Source organism: Neofelis nebulosa, chromosome 16 (assembly GCF_028018385.1).
Source record: "Neofelis nebulosa isolate mNeoNeb1 chromosome 16, mNeoNeb1.pri, whole genome shotgun sequence".
Taxonomy (NCBI): Eukaryota; Metazoa; Chordata; class Mammalia; order Carnivora; family Felidae; genus Neofelis; species Neofelis nebulosa.
Genome location: NC_080797.1, coordinates 11,539,592 through 11,561,014, shown reverse-complemented (window position 1 = coordinate 11,561,014; position 21,423 = coordinate 11,539,592). Strand labels below are relative to the sequence as shown.

General features: G+C 54.1%; 1 protein-coding gene across 6 annotated transcripts in view; it reads right to left on the bottom strand.

Moving 5' to 3' along the window:
* The window catches only part of TOM1L2 (target of myb1 like 2 membrane trafficking protein), a 119,503-nt gene that overhangs the window by 18,028 nt on the left and 80,052 nt on the right, over positions 1 to 21,423 (bottom strand). For 5 of the 6 annotated variants that reach the window (XM_058704440.1, XM_058704441.1, XM_058704442.1 and 2 more), the window contains 4 exons: positions 15,128 to 15,262; positions 13,504 to 13,662; positions 10,665 to 10,781; positions 1,204 to 1,337 (listed from right to left, as the gene is read on the bottom strand). In XM_058704440.1, coding sequence (XP_058560423.1) covers positions 1,204 to 1,337; positions 10,665 to 10,781; positions 13,504 to 13,662; positions 15,128 to 15,262 — 545 coding nt within the window. The remainder of the gene's footprint in view (positions 1 to 1,203; positions 1,338 to 10,664; positions 10,782 to 13,503; positions 13,663 to 15,127; positions 15,263 to 21,423) is intronic. The other variant, XM_058704446.1, reaches the window with a different exon arrangement.

Here is a 21,423-nt window from a genome sequence, read left to right as displayed (position 1 = left end):
GGTAGACTTGGGAAAATGCCCACTTTAGCCCGTCTTCCTATCCTAGGAGGGGCTGAAATGGGTTTAACAGGTGAAAGGCCACGCCCATTAAAAGTAGAGAAACCAGAACCACATGACAAAACTGAGGGGTCTTGGGCTGGGAGTTGAGGCACCCCAGATCTGCTCCTCATCTCCACCAGACACACGAGGTTCCTGGGCAGCTCCACATTCTTACTGCAGAGGTTTCTTTGTCTGTCAGATGGACAAAGGACTCCCCCCGCCCCCCCATCCCTACTATCACAGTCAAAGCTGAGACAAGGCCCAGGGCTGGGACACCCAGAGCAAAATCACCCTCGAAGTCCCCTAGATGCAAGTTATCTGTCACACTGACCCTAACTGATACCAGGGCCCCATGTCTCCGAGGGCCTCAGACTTAGGAGAAGGTTGGCCTGGTCAAGGTGCTTTCTGGTGCCTTCACTGGGGGAAGCCCAAGGTACAGGCACCGGAGTGATGATATGGGAGCTGTACCTGCCATTACCTCCTACTGACAACTGCTGCTCCCGGGGGAGGCTTTGGAAAAGGAAAAGAATTTTCAAGTTGGTTACCTCAAATCCAAAAATGATTTGGCTGCAGAAAGAACTCAAATGAACGTGTATGTACGCATGTGAGAGTGTGTGTGTGTGTGTGTGTGTGTGTGTGTGTGTGTGTGTGTGTGTGTTTCCCTAAGCAGCAGCATCCGGCACTTACAACCTGCCTTCTTTGGAACACTCTAGACACACTGACATTTGCAAAGGGAGGGAAAAATCTTTTTCTTCTTTTTTTAAAGATGAGAAAGAGGAAATCTTTTTTCCTTAGTAGAGAATCCCCCCCGCCCCCCCCCCCTTAATCCTTTTCAAACTCAAAGGATCTTCAAAGGAGCAGGTGCGAAGCTCTGGGGCCCTGCCCTCCCCACCCTTGAGGGGCTGGGGGTACTGGGGAAGGCTGGGCGGCCTGAGGCTTGCAAAGGGCAGAGCCGAATTCCCCACGTCACCTTCCGCCCAGCCGGCCCGGTTCCCAGGAGAACCGGAGAAGCATTTTCCCAGTCAGCCGGGGAACACATTAGCATCTCTGATGACCGTTTTCCAACTCTAATCTCTCCCTCCCCCTCTCTCCATTGTTGAGGAAAGAAATCCCTCTGCCAGGGCACCAGCCTTTCCCAGGGAGAAGAAGGGCCCTAACCCCCACCTCTCGTAGCGGAGGAAGACGTTGTTGAGGTCATCGTTGACGTGCAGCAGCTCCTCGGTGACCTCCTCGTTGGACACGCGGGAGATGAGCTCCACGATGCGCTGCTGCATGGCCCGGCAGGTCCTGTTCAGCTCCTAGGGAACACACGCGCCTCTGGCTAGCCTGCTGGGGATGCTTTTGGTCACATTCCATTTCCTTTGGGAAAATGTGTGCCAATTCTTAAAAGTCACAAAAAGAGTGCACGCCTGTCCAGAAAGCTGGACGTGGGTGGGATGCAAAGTGGAAGGCTCCTCTCTGCCTCCTGTCACCGCAGGGGAAGTAAGCTCTTGTTCAATAGACGGACAAGCGTCCACAGCTAGCCGTCGTACGCACATCGGTACGTGTTTGCGCGCAGACCGTTCCTTACATCTAAGAACAGGATTCTTTGCAGCTTGTTTTTTCTCTTCAGCAAAATACTCTCGACAACCTTTTTTCCCACGGCTTTGTACAGCCGGCCTCGTCCCTTCGTGTATTACAATACACCTCCCCGTCCCCCACAACTGCTGGGCATTCAGGCTGAGGCCTCTTTTTGGCCGGCCCATCACAGCACCAAGGAACATTCGCGCACACACGTGCTCCTGCATCTGTGCCAGTGCTTCCACAGGACAAGCTACTAGAAGTGGAATTTCTGGGTGAAAGGGCGCGGTCCTTTAGAACACAGACTGGTAACGGCAGAAGACCCTCCAAAAAAAGAGATCAGTTCATTGTACACTCCCGGCAGCACGACCACACCAGGTGTATTTCGGTGGCGCGTCTGACATTTCACTGAGGTCTGAGCTCAGCAAGCTCTGATGTTTCTTCCCAGCTGACGACTCTCATGAACTCCCAGTCACCACTGGGGCCCTCTCTACCCCTGGAAGGACCATCCCTCTGAAGACAGACCCTTACCACTTTATAGCCTGGCTACCGAAGGCTTTTCCTGCTCCAGATGGCAGCCTGACTCAGGCTCTCGTTGAAACTTGCCTGTGGAGCTCCCTCACCTACCTGCCAGGGCTCCTTGCCATCCTGTATCCCAGACTGGCCCTGCAGCATCCCTGAGTACAGGAAGAGCCTAAGGACAAAAGCTCCAAGTCCCAATGGGGGCGAAGCAGGGGACAGCTTGTCCCTGCCCACCTAGGCGCAGGAGGCAGCTGATGACCCAGCGAATGAAGGGGCTGAGGGCAGGGGCAGAGGTCCTTCCTTCTCACAGCTCGGCCTCAAAACCACCTCCTTTTGAAATGTTTCTGGTAGAAGTCACTGCTCTACTCACTGCACATACACGATCTCTGTTCAGCTTTGTATTTTGTCCAGAGCTTGGCTAGAACTAGGTTTCTCCTCCCACTAGACCATAAACTCCATGAGGGAGGTGCCACCATTTATTCCCCCTCATGCCCTGTGCGGAGCCACACGCAGGGAAAAGGCCCAGGAATCATCTGCCGAGTGGACCACAGAGGTGGCCAAAGGCAAAGCAGGGAATCCGGGCACCCAATGGCGCCCTGTAACACTGTGCTCACTGCACATGGGGTGTTATGACCGGGCTCCTGGTCTGCCTCACGCTCTACACTCTACACTGAAGCTTCTTGAGGGCAGAGATGGCATCCTTTGTCCCTGTTTCTCCAGTACCCATGACTGACACGTAGGAGCTACTCCCTAAATGCTCCAGGGAGAATTACTGAAGGCAAGTTGCATTCCTTCTGTCCACACTCGGTCCAAGGCACCGAAATAGTGTTCCCTTACACGCATTCACACACACATTCTTGCTTCACCACTGAAGGGGGGGGGATGCGTGTCCTAGGCTTGATCTGCAGGTAAGAGCAAGGTCGGGACTTCGACAGACCTGTCCATCACAGAATAAGTAGACCATGACCAGCCAGACACCAGGCCTGGACACGGCCTCTGCTGTCACCCCTCCCCTGGCTGCTCGGCCTGCGGGGGCTGCTTCCCCAAGAGCGGAGGCAGCTGAGGAAAGCAGCTCAGCCCACGTGGGTCAGCCCAGAATCACCCCACTCCAGCTGTAATTTCCAAGACAGAAGGTATCTAGATTTAGACAGCTGGGTACAAACTAGTCTGGTGTTTACCGGCAGAAAAACAGCTTCATCTGGATATTCTCTGGCTTGTTGCGCCCAGTCTCTCTGGTTATGGAAACATTGCCTTGGTCATGGGTCTACCCAGTTGCTGGCCCTCTGTAGAGTTAGAATGCTAATGTTTCTCTTGGTTCTAGGGACAGCAAGCCCAGTGTCTAGACCTTCTAATTTTCTCTATGAACAGATTCCCACTCTTGGTTCTCCTAAGACCCCCATTCTTTGTTTGGGAGAAGGCAGGACCATCCTGGAAATAGGAGGCTCCCAGAAAATCACTGGATAGTCAAAACTCCTCTCTCCCTACCCTCGAGCTGGTACTTCCGGTGCCAGCTGAGCCCTGGCCAGATCAGCCCAGGCAGGGAGTGGCATTCCCACCAGCAGGAGATGCAGAGGAGGGGAGGTCAGAAGCAGGCTGAGGCTGGAGGAAGAAGGATGGGGGCCTGGACTCTACGGTGCTCTGAGTCCTCGGTGCATGCAAACCACCAGCTCCCCATCACTGTCCTCGCTCAGTTATCCACATCAGCTTAGCCTTCTACCTAGCATTCTCTCCACTCAGAGAATGGGGAATTCTCCTTCACCTAGAATCTAATTTTCCCTCTCCAGGACTCATCCCAGGCCCCAGTGACCCAGTAGTAAGCACTTATAAACATACAGCCATGTGTCTGAATAACAAGAGGCAAATACCAAAAATGAATTGCACAAGACATTATATCCAGTAAAGAGTGAAATACCACAAAATGGCCACTCTCTACCATTGTGAATGGCTCGTATTCCCAGGCCGGCCAGGAGCGGGGCATTCAGGAACTGGCCTGGGACTTGGAGCCTTTCCAGAACTCGAGTGATGGACCGTCACACTAACTGCCATGGATGCTGGTGGACACTCACAGGTCAAATCCAGTCACCACAGGAACAGTCAAAGCCAGAGGCCCAGTGGAAACCCAAATTACAGACACAAAGTACGCTCATGAGTGAGGGCTAAAATGAAGCCAGGCCATCAACATAAAACAAAACAAAACGAAACCCCACAGAGGCACTTAGGAAAGAAGCCATCACAGTAGATCGCATGAAGGATTCCAGGAGCCAGGGCTGACGTGAACGATATAAATGATTGTAGTGTTTCTAATACACTGTTAGAGTTCAAGGAGCACCTGCTTAGGGCCAAGAAGGAAACACGGATTTAGATGAACTTTAAAAGACCAGCCCCCGTCAACCAAAAGAAAAAAGACGCTTGGCCATTCTCGGGTAGCAGATCCTGCCCAGCGCTTTGGAAGACACGCCAGAGACCAGCCAAAGAGCATGGGAATGGAGGAGTGGGAGAGACGGAGCCCGGGGACACAGGAGGCCGGGCAGTGGACAGAGCAAAGAGGCGCAGCGCCTGCCTCTCTGCTGTCTGCCAGGACCCCTTCCTGGGCCACCCTGTCACTCCCTCTCCCTGGGTGAGGGCGTGCCTGGTATAGAGGAGACCGGCACTCAAGGTGTTTGCCAAAGATCTCTGAGGAGCAAAAGGCGCTCGATCGTTTCTGGAGACTCCCCCCAACCCCAACCTTCTCAAGACTTCCACAGCACTCTGGACATACCTCTACTCGGGGCTGCGGCCCCAGGTCGCCAGAGCCCCTCCATCAGAGCCTCAAATAAGCGAAGACCAGCCCTTACCCCCACCCTAACCACTGGAAGCCTCCGAACGCAGAGCAGCCCTCAAGGATGGTCTACCGGAACCCACGGAGAACCGAACCAGATCCCTCAGAAGATGGCAGGGAGCGTCTCAGTAACATGGCCCCAAATGCCCAAAGCACAGAACCACTAGATGAAAAAGGGCAGGGCTGGATTCAGTCTCCCCCACGGAGCCCAGGCCCTCCCGTGTGCTGGGAACCAAGTGGCAGGCAGCAAGCAGCCATGACTGACTAGATCAGCTCTCCGAGCCTCCAGTACCCTCTGGAACGGTTTCTCTCCGGGGAAGGAAAAGGGGGTCAGCGAAGTGCTGAAGCTCTGCAGAGTGCCGCGAAAGTGCCTCCACGGCATGGGGTTTTGGGACACCCCACCCTACGGCAGTTTTTATCTATTTTAAACAGTACAAGGGCGTCTGAGTGGCTCAGTCGGTTAAGTATCCAACTCTTGGTTTCTGCTCAGGTCATGACCTCACGTTCACGGAATCGAGCCCCGAGTCCGGGTCTGCACTGACATGGCAGGAGCCTGCTTGGGATTCTCTCTCTCTCCCCCTCGCTCTCTGCCCATCCCCCGCTCATGCTTTCTCACACGCTCTCTCTCAAAATAAATAAACCCTGCGGTTCTCTGGAGAATTTTACTGGTGGAGAAAAGGGTTCCATTACTTTACAGAAGCGTTTGGAAAGTGCTAGAGGATTTCTGAGACCTCTCCTGGCTCTAACATTACGACTCAGCTCTTGGGAAGAATGAGACCCAAGGGCAGAGAATGTGTGATCTCATGAACTGCAGGAACCAGAAACACCTGCTCTGAGCTTGCACTTGCTGCCTTGCTCCCACAGCCTCCAGCTGGCGTGGGCAGAGAGATGGCCCCCGACCCACCCCATGGGCAAAGCCTCTGTGGCCCAACCCGAGAGAGGTCCCCAGGCACCTCCCAAAGAGCTCTGCCTAAACTGGCCCAGAGAGTCTGGCCTGGAGCTTCTAAATCAAGGATGTCCAAGGGTCTCTGCACAGAGAAAATTTTACCATCTCCTTCCTTCAAGTTTTTAAGTCACCACCTTCTTTTTCCGTTTGTTTAATCTTAAAGAATCTCCACACCCAACGTGGGGCTCGAACTTCACAACCCCGAGACCAAGAGTTGCAAGCTCCACTAAATGAACCAGCCAGCACTGAAGGTGACCCTAGGTCATCACCATTTTTTTTTTTCTTTAATGTTTGTTTATTTTTGAAAGGGAGAGAGTGAGCACAAGAATGGAGTAGGGGCACAGACACAGGGAGACAGAGGATCCCAAGAGGGCTCCTCCCTGACAGCAGAGAGCCGGCACAGAGCTCACACTCAGAAACTGCGAGATCAAGACACGGGCCAAAGTAGGATGCTTAAGTGACTGAGCCACCCCGGCGCTCCCATCGTCTTAAAATAAATAAACAGTGAGAAAAAAGACAGAGATCAAAGGGGAGAGAAGAACCAGAATGTTGAGATTTCTGCCACCAACCACCAGCTGGCCGCCTGCATGACCTTCATGGGGTCACACGCAGCCAGACCCAGGGCAGGCGCAGCTGGGGAGACCTTCCTCTGCCTACATCCATCTCTAAACCAACCAAACGGAGCGACTTTCTTCTGGCCCGAAGTCTTGCCCAGGTCGTCCTTCCCACAGTGCAACAGCCAGGACAGGAATTTCCTACGTGTTGAAGATTTCGGCTTCTCAACAGAGGAGGAGAACAGCTGGTCAGTGTTCTTTGTGCGAAAGCCCTCCATCGATCAGAACGTATTAAAATATCCTCTTTCTGTCTAATTAATCCCAATGCCTTTATCTTTTCTTCAAGGGACATTCTCATCCCCACCTCATAAAACAATCTTTTAATCATCTTTATGGATTTCCTCTGAACCCTCTCCAAGTTCTAAGGAGCACGGAACAAGGTCCTGAAGATCTCTTTTCTATAGCTGCAAAGGAAGGGGGGGGGGGGGGAAGGAGGAGAAACTCTTTGTTGAAGAGAAGGGGGGATAATGAAGCTAAACATGTAGAAGAAACTAGATTTCTCTAGAGAAAATGGTCCTGGACATCCTGGTTTTTGCCGAAATGATGCAAGACGCAAGAGGGGATATACGATCTGCTACTTGAAGAAACAATGTGGAGGAGGGCTTCTTTTATTATCTGACGGACGGCCACGCAGGAATGCCCAATTTTGGCATCACTAGATTAATTAAAAGTGATTACTATTTGAAGACAAAGCTCAAGAGGCTAATTTGGGAGAGACAGAGAATACCGAATGACAGCCTCGGGATCTTTTAAAGATTTCAAACACTGGACTCACGGGCTGCAGCTAAGGACGTGAACTCTAGCAGACACAGATGGCAGTCTCAAATTTCAGGCCCGGACCCAAGTGCCCACACACAGGATGGGGGAAGACCTGGCTTACCGGCCATATGAGAAAGAGATGGAAGGTTTTGTGTTGATGGAAATGCTCTCGATTTACAGCACCCGACTCCTGCTGAGAACTGACAGGTCATCTACGAGGTGGGCGGCCAACAGCCACGTTTGTCCCACACAGGGACCGGGCCGTGGAAGGGCTTATGGCAGTCCTCAAACATTTAAGGACCCACCTCGCCAAAGAAGACTTTGTTTTCTTCTGTCGTCAAAGATGACAGACCAGGGTAGCAGCTACAGGGAGACAGACTTTAGCTCGCTGTATAGAAGGGGGTGCCGATAATAATCACGGGGGCTCCAACTTGCGTGTGATGGGCCTGTGCGCCACCTCGAGCGGACGATTCCTACCCTTCTAAGCTGAGTGTGATCACTCTGGGCCCTGAGGGGTAGGCGACTGGCCCAGTGTCGCCCAGCCTGTCAGCGGGAGGGCCTGGATGTGAACCCGGTGGCTCTTGCTGCCTCGCCGCGGCGCTTCCCGAAGTCTAACTAGGACGTGCGTTTGGAAACGAAGTGCTTCCATGGGCTCACGTGAACAGCCTGTCGTGTCAAGAAGATGTTAAGGAAGATGAGGCAGGCACACCAGGCAACACGCTGTGGGTGGAATCCGAGCACATGTGTGGAGCCGGACTGCTGAGGACGACTCTCCCAGCTCAGGGAGCGGAGGATCCCACATGGCACAGTGTTCCCTCCGGGCACCCTGCCTCAGTTTCCCTCAGGGTCTCCGGCTACGCTGACAGCACAGCATGAGGAGTGGCCTCCGCTTCCCTTGAAGCAAATGGCCCTCCTGCTGAGGTTCGCTGTGGCTCTGCTCAAGGCCACACCTGAAAATGCTCTGCTAGGCACAGGAAGCAATCGGGACATTCCCGCCCATGGTTATGGTCGCCACACTGATACGTCCCGGGACTGACACCTACAATTTCCTCTCTTTGCATCTCCTCCTACCCAGAGGTTTACACTCCAATCGGGAGCAGCTTCTGTTGGCGTGAACATTTGGGGTGGTGACAAATGCGTTTATTTCCATGGCCCTGGCCAGCACTGTGAGCTCTGGACAGCTTCTACCCTGAGCAATCTGGCTGCCCTCCAGCTCAACTGAGGGGTCCTCGGGGCACATTCCAATCCCATCACTTTCCAAGCAGATGGTGGCATTTTCCCATGTGGCAGTCTCGCTGTCTGGGGTGGCCCTGGCCTTTGGGAGCCCCTGCCCAGCTGGCTCCAACTGTCCCAGGAAGAAGAAGAGGGAAGATGTCAAGAATGACTGAGGAGCGAGGCCGGTGGCAAGGAGAGCCGTGGCTGTTCACACAGAGCTGCCCAACTCCTGAATCTCCCGTGTTGGAAGGCCAGCCTCCCACTGGCACCCGGAGTCGTTCCTTCTCTGTTTGATTTATACGATAGCAGGGAGGGCTGGTAGGCTTGGAGTTGGAACAAAACAGAGGGAAGGAAAACGTCATGGGAAGCAACCTATTTTTGAAAACTGTGAGCTGATGCCAGGAGATTAGGTTCTGTTTGTCTTGGCTGATGGGCTTGTTTAAACACACACACACACACACACACACACACACACGCACGCACGCACACACGCACGGAGTATACTTGCTGTCTGGGTCTGCTATGGCTGTCTGGAAGCATGCTGGCTTTGTTCGGCCCACCCCCTGCTGCCAGGAGCTCAGCTCTGTCCACTGCAAACCCCCTGTCAGCAGGAATTCGGACGCTGACACAGCACAACGCTGCCTCAAGAGGCCCTCTCAGTTTCTCGATTGTTTCTGGACTGCTCTCAGATTCCAGTGCCTGGAAGAACTCCCCCTGCAGGCTGGGAATGGAGGTCAGTGACACATTAAGGGGACACTGGGTCCCCTGCAGTGGAAAGCCGGACCTGCCAAACTGAGGCCAACCTGGTCTGCTGCAGGTGTCAGGGGTGAGGTCTGTGAGAGGCCGCTCAGGGCTCCTCGTTCAGGCCGGTTGAGAGTACTCGGTTCGGCTTCAAGAGCAACCCGATGTCACGGCTTCGTGGAGAGGAGCTGTTTCCTGTCTGCCTCCCGCACCAGGCTGGGAGCTCCTCCAGAGCAGAGACCACACTCCATGCACCTCCGCTTTGCTCCGTGTCAGGCCCAGAACAGGCCTTCACCCACCCTCACCTCACCTCCTTAGGAGCCGACGGCTTCCCGGGAGGAAGCAGGCACAACAAGAGGCTGCCCGGGACCAGGTCACTTTCGCTGTGCACACTGCTGAAAGGCAGGGCCATCAGAGCCGGGCCTTCACAGGCTGCGAGCTGTGTGCCAGCAGCAGGGTGGGAGGTACGGCGCCTGGGGGGCCAAGACTGACGACTCTGAGCGCCAGACAAGAACAGCAGAAGCAGGCACGTCGTGAGGCACTCCTGCCAGCTCGCCAAGCCAGTCTGGCTCCTGACCTGTTTACTCAAGCATCTTGCCTCCCGCTGAAAAGATCCTGGCACCTGCAGTTTATGGCACCCTCGCCCCACGCCTCCAGAAGGTCACTGCTTCTAAGGGCAGTGCGGGTGCCATTTTCTACAAGTGCCAGAGTCGTCTGAGATGGGTGTGGTGGAGATCTGGTCACTAGCTTTGGATCTGGCTGGCTCAGACACTAGTCTGAGGGCGGCCCTGCAGGCTGGCCCTGCTACTGGACCCCTCTCGGTCATGCCCCCAGACCCACTCGGTGTCCAGGGGGCGAAGAGGCCAGTTAGCAACGGGTCCTCAGGAACCATAATGTTGGCGACCCCAGCCCAGAATCCTCAGTATTCAGTAAAAGAAAAGGAGCTTCTATTTAATTTCAGTCTCAGGAGTCTCTGGGGGATAAAGTGTGGCTAGAAGGGCTCCCTCGTGTAGGGAAGGTTGAGGAGGTCCTGTCACAAATGTTTACGACATAATGTTGAGGAAGCAAAGCGATACACAAAACGGGGCACATAATAGGATCTCAACTACACCTGAAATGAAAACAAACGTGAAAAAAATGCATCAAAACATCGACAGGGGTTACTTGTGGGTGCTGGAATCCAAGAAAATGAGTTATCTTCTTCCTTATACTTCCTTCATCTTTTGAGGGGCACGTGTTCTGCAGTCGGCAATTTATTATCAGGGCCAAGATGTTATGAAGGCAAATAAAAAGGAGAGCCTGGTGCTGGCATCTGATCGCTGCCAGGAAGCATGAGGCTGAGTGTGAGCCTACATGTCCCTTCCCATGACAGTCCCCCCGGGCTCCGCTCCTGCCTCACTGCCGCTTCCCCAGGTCCAGACCTTCCACAAGATGAGCCCCCCCCCCTCACCTGCAGCAACTCCAGATCGGACGAATCCTCCTGCCCGGGGACCATCTCTGTTAACATCTCAGACATGACTTTTGTGTTTCCTCGAACGACGTCCAGTTCACTCCGAAGCCTGGCAATCTGTTAGGCCGGGGAGGTGGGAGTGGGGAGGAAAGCAGGAAGGAGAGGTCAGTCAACCTAAACCTGTCTGGTGACAGTCCCATTCACTGTGACATGTAGGTCACTCCTCTGCATGTGCTGGGCAGAAGGCGGCTTCTTATCTCACTCTGATCTGGGTGTGAGGGCGATGGCAGCTCTAAGGGAGAAGCGAATGCGGGAGTGAGGCCACCCCCACGGGGCCCTTGGTTAACCAAGAGTTTGTCACGGGTGACTCTGCTGTGATACTGAGGCAGCACTGTACAGGGAAAGAGCGCTGGGTCCAGTGTGGACTGAGCTGGCTTGTGGCTCGGCCCTCCCACAGCAAGACTCTGAGTGGGGCATTAATCTCCCCAGGCCTCCGTCCCTATTCTTGCCAGTGAAAGTGGTGGAGTGTGTGATCCCCAAGGGCTCTTCAGGACTGGGGTCCTCATAAGGAACCCCCTCGTTATAGACTCTGGCCCCAGGAGTGCACAATCTAAGCACTATGGTCCTCTGAGAGGCTGGCTGGCGTTAGCTGCACTTTCCCAGTGGGGCAAGAATGAGGCAGAGGGACCAAAAGAAGACTCCAGGGGAGACCCCCTTGCAAGTCAGCTCCCTACCAAGGTCCCCGTGAAAACTACCTGACCTTCCCATCCAACAGAGCTCCCCAAGGCGTGGGCCTGGGCCCTCTTTCTTGCAGGAGGGACACTGTAAAGGACGGGTGTTAATCTGAGCCTCAGTTCCTCAGCTATGGAAAGGTGAAAACGACGGCCTCACAGGGCTGCTGTGAGTAACCCAAGTGAAACCCTGCAAGGTGCTGGCCCAAAGGCACCCAGGATCGATCCCTTTTCCACTAAAACATCCAGAGAACTGGATTTGCTATGGCTCTTAACTGCGCTTTGACCTAATTCAAATGACACCTTCTCTCCTCACTGAAGCCTTTTCTGACTCTCCCCTGCCCTCCCTGAGGCAGAACCAAGCAGCGCACCTCCTACTGCAGACCCCCGCCCGCCCCTGTCCTGGCTGACCTCCTGGGGACAGGGCCTCTGCTGAGTTGAGGTCTGCACTCTGAGCACAGGGATAGCGACAGGAGACGTCGATAAATATGTACTGGATGGAAAATGGACAAATGGTCAATGAGAGCATTGGGTGAGATCCCTAGAGGCTCTTCTCCCCTCCGGTTCCGCTCAGTGGGCAAAGTCCTCCCCAGTCTTAGCCAGAAGAGCTTTCTGACCCTGGAAGCTGAGGAATGCAACAGACACCACATGGGATCAGAAGAGTCCTCAAAGCCAGGCCGCTCTTCCGTTCTCCCCCTTCTCGCCCATTCTAGCCCCTCCTCCAGACTGTTCTGGCTGCTGGCAGGGCTCTTCCCAAGCTCCCACGCAACCGGCAAAGAGTCAGTGGAGGGTCTCAGTGACCATCCAACTCCAGACATGTCAGACTTCCCTCCGGGCAGAAAGGGACACAGTTCTGCCCGTAGCAGCAGAGTCTGCCGCCAGAGACCCTCTTCCCCAGGGCTTCCCTTCTGGGGACAGGTCCTGGCCACTGTGAGTAGTGAGAAAGGGCAGAATGGGGTGAACCGAATAGCACGTTATTGTACAGCCCGTACTTTAGCTGTGGGTTTCGACCTCCTGTGCTCAACAGGGCACGCGGCACTCGGGGGGACTATCACGAGGCCGCCCCATCCAGCTTCCCGACAAGTTCATGACTGCTCCGGGGGTAGGTAAAAGGAAGAACCACCGCCCCGTTCTACTAACAGTCGACGGAGGTTAAAGTGACCCAGCTGAAGCCTCACAGTGAGGAGCAGAGTGGGGACTCAAGTCCAGGCCCATCTGACCTCCAGCTCACCTCCTCCTGCTCGCCTCCTCGGGGCCGCCAGAGAATGGAAACGTGAGCAACCCTGGCACAACACTTCGGTTAACCACGCCTCATCGCTTGACCCCTCTGTCTACATGGGCTTCCGTAAATAATGACGTTGTCACAAACACTGGAATGGATTTTCTTTTTTCAAGCCTGATCAGTTCTCAAATTTTACTGAATGGCAATTCTACAGATTCATCTAAATACTAGCCTCCACGACTCATCTAAAAAACTCCAGGTTGGGATTTCAATGGCATTGGCCTCTCAGGAAATAACTCAGGGAAGGTGGGCAGGGTTTGGAATAAAGGCAGGAAGAATGCTTCCTAAGGGCCTTCCTCATCCCGGCCTCGGCCTCACGGCACCTTGCTGAGCGGGTCACCGGCCTCTGATGGCTGACGCCTCTTACAGGATCAATCCAAACCGCTCCGCGTGACTCACGAGGCTGTTCACAACGCAACTCCATGGCTGTGCGCTGGCCTCACCCTCTGCCTCTCCGATCCTGCACCTGCACTGATCCCCCAAACCCTCCACCTGCTGCTCCCTCGAGCGCCCCACTCCTCCACGCCTCCGGTGCACACCTTGTCAGACAAGCCCCGCTCTGGCTTCGAGAGCCTCAGCAGCGTTGGCTCCCGGGGCTGCCCTCCAGGTAGCACTAACTCTCAGCTCCTGCTCCCGCAACCGCACCACCACACCGTCCACGCAGCCTCTGCACCCGTCTCCCCACTGCACGGGGGGCCCTCCCTTCCGTCTGTGGGTCGCGGACACTAGCACAGTGCCTGGTCAGGGAAAGCATCCATACGTCTCCAGGAAGGGCGAGCGAGGACAGTCGGCCGACTTGGCCTACGGCCTGGAAGTGTGCGAGTACCTGTTCTGAGTTGGCCGTGATGGGGCCGGTCACGCTCAGAGCCGGGGCCTGCGGAGCGGAGTAGGGAGCAGGAGGAGGCGAGGAATAGGAGCTGGCACTCGTCCTCTGCTGCGACTGGGGCCTGGGCATGGTCGCGGCCGGATCCACTTCGGGGACGCTCTGGCACGGCAACAACAAAGTCCTCTGTTCACCTGGGCTGCCCGTGCAGCTGGGCCCGGTGCCTACCCGCCCCGGCAGCCCCTCCCGCCACAGCCACCTGCAGGGAGGCAGCGGGCCTGGCTCTACGGCTCACCTGTGAGGCTCGGGGAATCCCTGCCCCTCCTGCACCCAGTCTCTCCTTCCACAAATGGGGGGTACCAAGGGCTCCTCCCTCTACTTACCTCCCAGACAAACCAGGCAACTCAGAAAGGCAGCGCCGAGGGCACCCCGTGAGAGCTCTGGTCAGGGTTCCCGTTATTAGGGCCCCCTCAGAATCTGAGTGGAGGGGGGCTGCTATGAAGTTTTGCTAATCACACATCCCTATCTGGTACCAGAAGATGATATTTTGGCCTTTACAAGTAGACTAATATAAATAGCAATTATGCAATTTACCGAATGTTCTTTGTAATTATAAGCACAAAACAATGCTGTTCTGTGTCATTATTAGAAAAATAAAACAGGTTACGTTTATTCCACAAGGCATGGTAAGTGGTTTGGAGGGATCATCATGAGAACAAAGCTTTGCAAAGTAGAATTCCTTATGCTTTCCCTTTTGAGCATCTCAGAAAGCCTCGAACGTTAACTGTGTTCATGGAAGAGACCTGCACAGGCACTCTGGACTCTTTGTCCCCATTTTGGAGATGGGCAGATGGGGCCAGCGAGGCAGAGTGTGTGTGCTGGCACAAGGCGCCTCTCTCCCAGATCCTGGAGCTTCCTGGCTCCCCCCCTGGGGCCGGGCGCTGATTTCCACCCAGTAGAGGTACTAGCTTCCCAGGATGAACGGTCACCATCACCTGCGTGCTTCTCATTCTGAAGCAAAGAGCTGCCTCACGTTGTAAGAGGCTTCAATGAGAGGAGGCCTTCTCTGGGCTTTGAATTCCAAGGCTGGAGGAATTCAAGCATGTCTGGATTGACACCGAACACTCAGTTCAAAACAGAATTTAGATCCATTTGGCTTGTACAGTCTAAAAAACTGAAAGCTGCCCTCTGCCCCACGATCGGTGACGTCACCAGCTCCTCTGCACTGCCGTGGACACGGAGGTGCTCCGGCACTCCCAAAGGGAGATTCCTGGGCCCTCGGAAAAGCGGGTGCTAGTGACCCTCACGGGATGGGCCCTCACAGGCTGGCTCCACCCAAGCAGCCATTTCCAGGAAAATCTCGGAACTGATCCCTCTGTTATATCCTCCTTGCACAGTCAGATGAGAACTGGGAGCGGGGGTGGGGGAAGACACTGCTGCCACTTAATCACCAGTCAACCAGCCGTCTCACTCCTGCATTCCCCTTGTTATTAAAAAGAAATGCCCTCGAGCTTTAAGAACGCGTGATGACAAGCTGAATAATTCAAACGGAGCAGCAGAAGGGTGGTGGCAGTGGCCTGCCCGTTCTGCAATAGGTCTTTCTAGAGAACGCCAGCTGGAAGCTTACCCGCTGTGGTGTGTGTATGGGAGACAGAGCGTCCAAGTCTGCCATGGGAAACTCGACCCCTTTCCTCTTCAGCTCCTCGTATATATGCACAACGCCGGTGAGGTCAGGACTGCTTCGAAAGGCATCAGCCCACGCCTGGGAGGATGAAAGAGGGCCTGTCAGGAAGCATTTCTCACCAAGGGCAGCCCAGGTCCTCTCTCAGAGGCCAGTGCCCTCCGACCCTCAAATGCCAATCATGCTGGCCAAACCCACCCTGCCCCCGCGCCCCCGCCAGCGCTGCCATGACGGGGCTGGCGAAATCTGGGTTTTCAATGGTGCTGTTGAGCGTGAACAAAAACACAAAAACTTAATTCAGCGTGTAGCATTTCCTTGGAGAAGATGCGGAGAAGTGACACCTAAGCACTGTGACGCATCCTAAAATGCAGGCATTTCCCTAATCGCTGGGAAATCAATTCCTGGCGCTGCTTAGCTGAAGGGCGTGCGGAGGCTGCCTCGCTGCCGTGCCCGCGGGATGCCATCGGGACCGGAGTGCCGCGGCTCTGCTCGGCAGAGCTCCCGTGGGCGGAGGCGGGAACCGTAGGCAAATTGAGCAGAAAGGAAAGGAGAAATTGATGTGTGGCGGAAATAAAGGCTAATGCGAGGTCTCCTCAGTGGATCAGAGGGCGCAAAAGCGGAGACCACCTCGCCTGGCCGGAAGGGGGAGGTGGCAGAGGCTCAGGGGAGGGAGAGCCCGGAGCTGCCCACTGTGGCAACGCCCACGTGCCCACATCGGAGAAGCCATTGGAAAGCACGGCCACAAGAGCCCCTTCGCTGAAAACACAACACAGAGAGCAAAGAACGGATATCCCAATAGACACTGATCACTGATTCATGACACTCAAAAAAAAATTTAAATATTTGGTTCTTTGGAAGTTACAGGATCAAAAAAAAAAAAAAAAAAAAAAAGCAGCATCTCCAAAGGGCTCCCCCAAAACAAAGCCCAGCTCTTCAAAACGGTCCTGTCACCCTATACGTACCCAGAAGAGGCGGCGCGGCGTCTCGCGCCCACGGTTCCGTTGCCAATTCTGCTGTTGTCACAAGCATTTCCCTGCCTCCCTGGCTCTAGCGCTGCGTTCCAACCAATCCTGAGGCAGCCCCAGAAACTCTATCTCTAACCACCAGACCCACTTGAAGTTAAAAGGTCAGTTTCCAAAAAGCCTTGCTCATCACGACTGACACATCGCACCACAAACATTACCGTCAGCCTGGCTTCCTTGATCCATTTATCGAATGTGCACACTCAGGGATTTAATGCCCGCTTGAGGACGGCCCCTCTCGGCTGACACTTCCTCCTGGATTCTGAGTGGGGCCCGTGGTGCCTGCGGAGGCCCATCGGAGCACCAGCTGGAGAGCAGCGCCCCTGAGGCCCGCCCCCCCAGGGAGTGCCCCGGAGCCCCATTCTCCACCAGCTGCCTTCGCTGCTGCCACCTGATTCAAAATCCAGCTGAGTCCTGCGACTCCAGCTTCAAAATGCAGCTAGTGTGTTCGTTTAGGGTCTAAGGCCAGGTTTACAGCCTGTGGTGGGAGGCCAGGGAGAAGAAAGCATGATGGTCCTTCCTGCTGCCACTTGCTGCCTCGATATCAACGGGAGGACCAACAGTTCCAGGGGACGGCTTTTCAGTTATCTTGTTCTCCACCTCAGCCAACTCCAAGATAGGAAGAGTGGAAATTAAAGAACCATCACTGTGCTCTCCAGACGGGGGATAGTTCTCGGGGCACCTGCCCAAACAGCGACTCAACAGGCCCCCTTTCTCCAGTACTATGTATTCTGTGGCGCCAAGAGGGAAACACACATCCCAAGTTGGGCCAGTCAGCTTCCCCTCCACCCAGGAGCTAGGCCCCGGGCTTGGGGAGAGCTGGGCTGCTCTTCTTGGGTAGGTGACACTGTCCACTCTAGAGGTGGGCAGCCATGTGCCCAGTGGGGACCAGGGAGCAAGAGCTAGCCTATATGTGGGACGTTGAGACCAGTGTGCTGAGAGGTACAGACGAGAGGACTGGCGGGCTTTTCTGATCCCTTCTGTCCCTTCCCAGGTCTAGTCACACCCAGGGTTCTGGGAAGCCCTACCTTGTCCTGACAGACTCTCCTCTTTGCCTAGGCCAGCTGGAATTAGAATTTGTTATCTGCAACCAAGCAGTCTTGGCTAAGCTACTCACTTCCCACCTGCCACTGTTTCAACCCCTGTATGAGACCCCTGTGCAGTGTGGCTGAGGTGGCCACTAACAGAACATACGTTCCTGGCAGCATTCTCTCCTGAACAAGATTCTGATGCCAACAGAGAACAGGGCAGGGGCACCTTTAAAGGAAGAGTCGTAGGTGGAAACACAGAACCGGGAGAAACCCAGAGACGCTACATGCCTCTCTCATCTTCCGGGGACAATGCCCAAATACCTGTGCTCCTGTCTTCTCTCCTCTAGGTCAGACATTTGCAGGCACACACGGAGTCTCGCCCTTGCAGAGAAGGGAGTCAGACGTCATTTGTCAAGTCAGATTGAATTTCGTACTCACAGTTACCAAGCTCCATCAGAGAACACAGGAAGATGGCCAGAGAGGCTGTCCACATTCTGAGGTGACAGTGACAACACAGAAGCCTCTCTACACGATTGACCCAGCTGAGATTTCAGACTCTGCTCTAGGGGAGAGGTGGAAAACCTCAGGAAGTCTGGGCTACTCTGGGTCCCCAACCTAAAGCCAAGGAGCCACAGGGGTGGTGCTGGCAGGCTGCTCTATAGGAAAGCAAAGTGACACGGCAGTGCTGGCACTCTGAGGGGTCCCTGTCACAGGGGCTGGCTGGCTAACAACAGAGTGACCACCTCACCACTCTTTATGGAATTCTCCCTTTTCGGGCCTATGCCTACAATGTTAGGGGGTCGAAAGACCCAGGGGAAGGTCTAAGGAAGGAGAGAAAAGAGAATTTCACGCTTTTCCCTCCTTCGCTCCTTGGGATTGTACACCAGACCCCAGACAGAGGCCTTATACCAACACAAACCGTACCCGACTTGCTTCTAAATCCCTCAAATTTTAACACAGTTTTAAATCATCAACTTTCAGATCAATGGACGACTGCTCGTTTACACGGTGGGTTCTGTTCTTCGCTTCTGCCATGTTCTGCTTATGCCCCCAGATCAGACCTCCTACTCCCGGTGACAGGGTCTCCAGAGAGCTGCCAGTCCATACAGAATCTGGCCAAAGGTCCGGCCGCCAGGTCTCTGACACCTTCCAAGAACACAACGCCTCTAGCAGCTCCGGCCCCCTCCCCCTCCCCAGTCAGCTCACTTTCTTTGGTGGAAAAAAAACCCCTTCAGTGGAAAGAGAGTATTTTTAGACTCCGTCGCTAGGAGGAGGGGGGTGGGGAGGCAGGGCAAGGGGTAAGGGGTGGGGGGGAAGGCACGCAGGATAGGCATGGCCACCAGGAGGCTACCCTACTGGGATGGTATCATTTCTGTTCCTGAAAACGACCGAAGGGAAAGGCAGAGGGATATGGCACAGAGCACGAGTATCCCCGTCTTCTCAATAAATGGGACCCCCAGGAAGAAACAGAAAGGCTCGCAGCCAAAGGCCAGCCAAGGGACCAGGATGGAGAGGGTGCTGAAAGTGGCAGGCAGGGGGCGCCTGGGTGGCTCAGTCGGTTGAGTGTCTGACTTCGGCTCAGGTCATGATCTCGCGGTCCGTGAGTTCGAGCCCCACGTCGGGCTCTGTGCTGACAGCTCGGAGCCTGGAGCCTGTTTCGGATTCTGTGTCTCCCTCTCTCTGACCCTCCCCCGTTCATGCTCTGTCTCTGTCTCAAAAATAAATAAACGTTAAAAAAAAAAAAAAAAGTGGCAGGCAGTTCAAAGGCTGGGAGTGAGAGAGCGGCTCACCAGGCTTCCCTGCTCTCTTGCTGCAGAGAGACCAGCTCCCCTCAAGACAGCTCAATCCCTGGATAAATGCTTCCAGCTGCCCTGCCTGGCAGTTCACGCACTGGGCTCGGAGGGCAGTCTTCCCCAGGCGTTCTGAAGGGCGGGGCCCCTGGTGTACACAGCCTGAGGGGTGTCTCTTTTGGGGGGTTCAGTGGAGCTGGGGTGGCTACGGATGGCTAGAGGGCAGCCAGGGACACAGACGCCTCGATGACAGGAGGCTGGGATGTGGGGACGAGGGACAGGTGTCCACGGGTTCTCAGCAGAGGGCTGCTGATGGCAAACAGCTCCGGGAATGGCACCTGTGTGACCAATCTCAGGCCAATAATGCCTGTGATCAGCATCCCAGGAAAGGAATCAGAAGAAATGGTGGGCATGAAGCCATGGGGACACGGAAGGACAAGCACCCATTTCTCTAAGGAACAGGGAGACTGTTAGAAAAGCTGGTTTGGGGTGCCTGGGTGGCTCAGTCGGTAAGTGTCCGACTTGTGATTTTGGCTCAGGCCATAACTTCATGGTTTGTGAGTTCAAGCCCGGCATCAGGCTCTGTGCTGAGAGCGCAGAGCCCGCTTGGGATTCTGTCTTCCTTTCTCTCCACCGCTCCTTCACTTGCCCTCTATCTCTGTCTCAAAATAAATAAAAATAAACTTAAAAAAAAAAAAGAAGGGCCACCCAGGTGGCTTAGTCGGTTAAGCATCCAACTTTGACTCAGGTCATGATCTCACAGTTCGTGAGTTCAAGTCCCACGTCGGGCTCTGTGCTGACAGCTCAGAGCCTAGAGTCTGCTTCAGGTTCTGTGTCTTCCTCTCTCTCTCTGCCCCTCCCCCACTCATACTCTGTCTCTCTCTCTCTCTCTCAAAAATGAATAAACTTCAAAAAAGTTTTAAGTAAGTAAATAACGAAATAAAACTGAAAGAGAAAAGAAAAAAGAAAGAAAAGAGAAAAGCAAAGAAAAAAGAAAAAGAAAAGAAAAAAGAAAAAGAAAAGAAAAAAGAAAGAAAAGAAAAGAAAAAAGAAAGAAAAGAAAAAAGAAAGAAAAGAAGAAAGAAAAGAAAAGCAAAGAAAAGAAAAGAAAAAGAAAAAGCTCCCACCAGAGGCAGGAAGCAATCAAAGGGACAGTGGGCTCAGGCCATGCCTGGTTGTCAGAGCCACAGGTCTCACAACCACCAGGAGCACCAACCAAGCGTCCTGGGCCAGGTTGAGTAGCGGGGGGGGGGGGGGGGGGGGGGGCGCACTTGTCTATATAACCCCTTGGCCTTAAAAGCTTTTCAAGTGCTGGAGTATTGCTTGACAATCAAAAAGAATGAAATCTTGCCATTTGCAACTATGTGGATGGAACTAGAGGGTATTATGCTAAAAGAAGTTAGTCAGAGAAAGAAATATCGTATGACTTCACTCATATGAGGACTTTAAGACACCAAACAGATGAACATAAGGGAAGGAAAGCAAAAATAATGTAAAAACAGGGAGGGGGACAAAAGAGAAGAGACTCAAATATGGAGAACAAACAGAGGGTTACTGGAAGGGTCGTGGGAGGGGGGATGGGCTCAATGGGTAAGGGGCACTAAAGAATCTACTCCTGAAATCACTGTTGCACTATATGCTAACTAATTTGGATGTAAATTTAAAAAGTGAAACTAAAAATAAAAAAATTTTAAAAATTTAAAAAAAAAAGCTTTTCAAGGGTCGATACGTTCAGAGTCTAGGGCTGCCCCTCAAATGTCCCCAAGCCAGCTCAAGTGCTCCCTGGGGAGGCCCTTGGCCCTCTATCATCTGCAAGCGTCTGTCTCTCCATAAAATCGATGGCTCCCCAAGGGCAGGGCTGGGACTGGGCCGGTGCCACTTCCTGGCAGCTGGACTCTGGAGAGCACCAGGAAACACCCAGATGGGAAGGATGGTGAGGAAGAACCTGTTGTGGCTCTGGCACTCACACATTTAACTGAACATCTTTCCTGTCCAACTGCATTTCCACTGTGGCCTGCTGCCCACTTACGGGCTGCCACAAGGTCCAGGGATCTGTCGCCCCCGGCCCTGTTCTGTGTTATGGTGGGAGTAGCACATGCTCTCCAGGGGGAATATCAGACTCTCTGGGCGGGGAGGCGGGGGTGGTGCAGTTTTTAAACGTGTAGATAAAATCATCTTCTTCCTCAAAGGAGTTGAGGGGCGCCTGGGGGGCTCAGTCGGTTAGGCGTCCGACTTCAGCTCAGGTCGTGATCTCATTCTCATGGTTTGTGAGCCCAAGCCTCGTGTCGGGCTCCGTGTCTGGAGCCTGCTTCAGACTCTCTGTCTCCCTCTCTCTCTCTGCCCCTCCCCTGCTCATACTCTGTCTCTCTCAAAAGTAAGGAAACATTAAAAGAATTTTT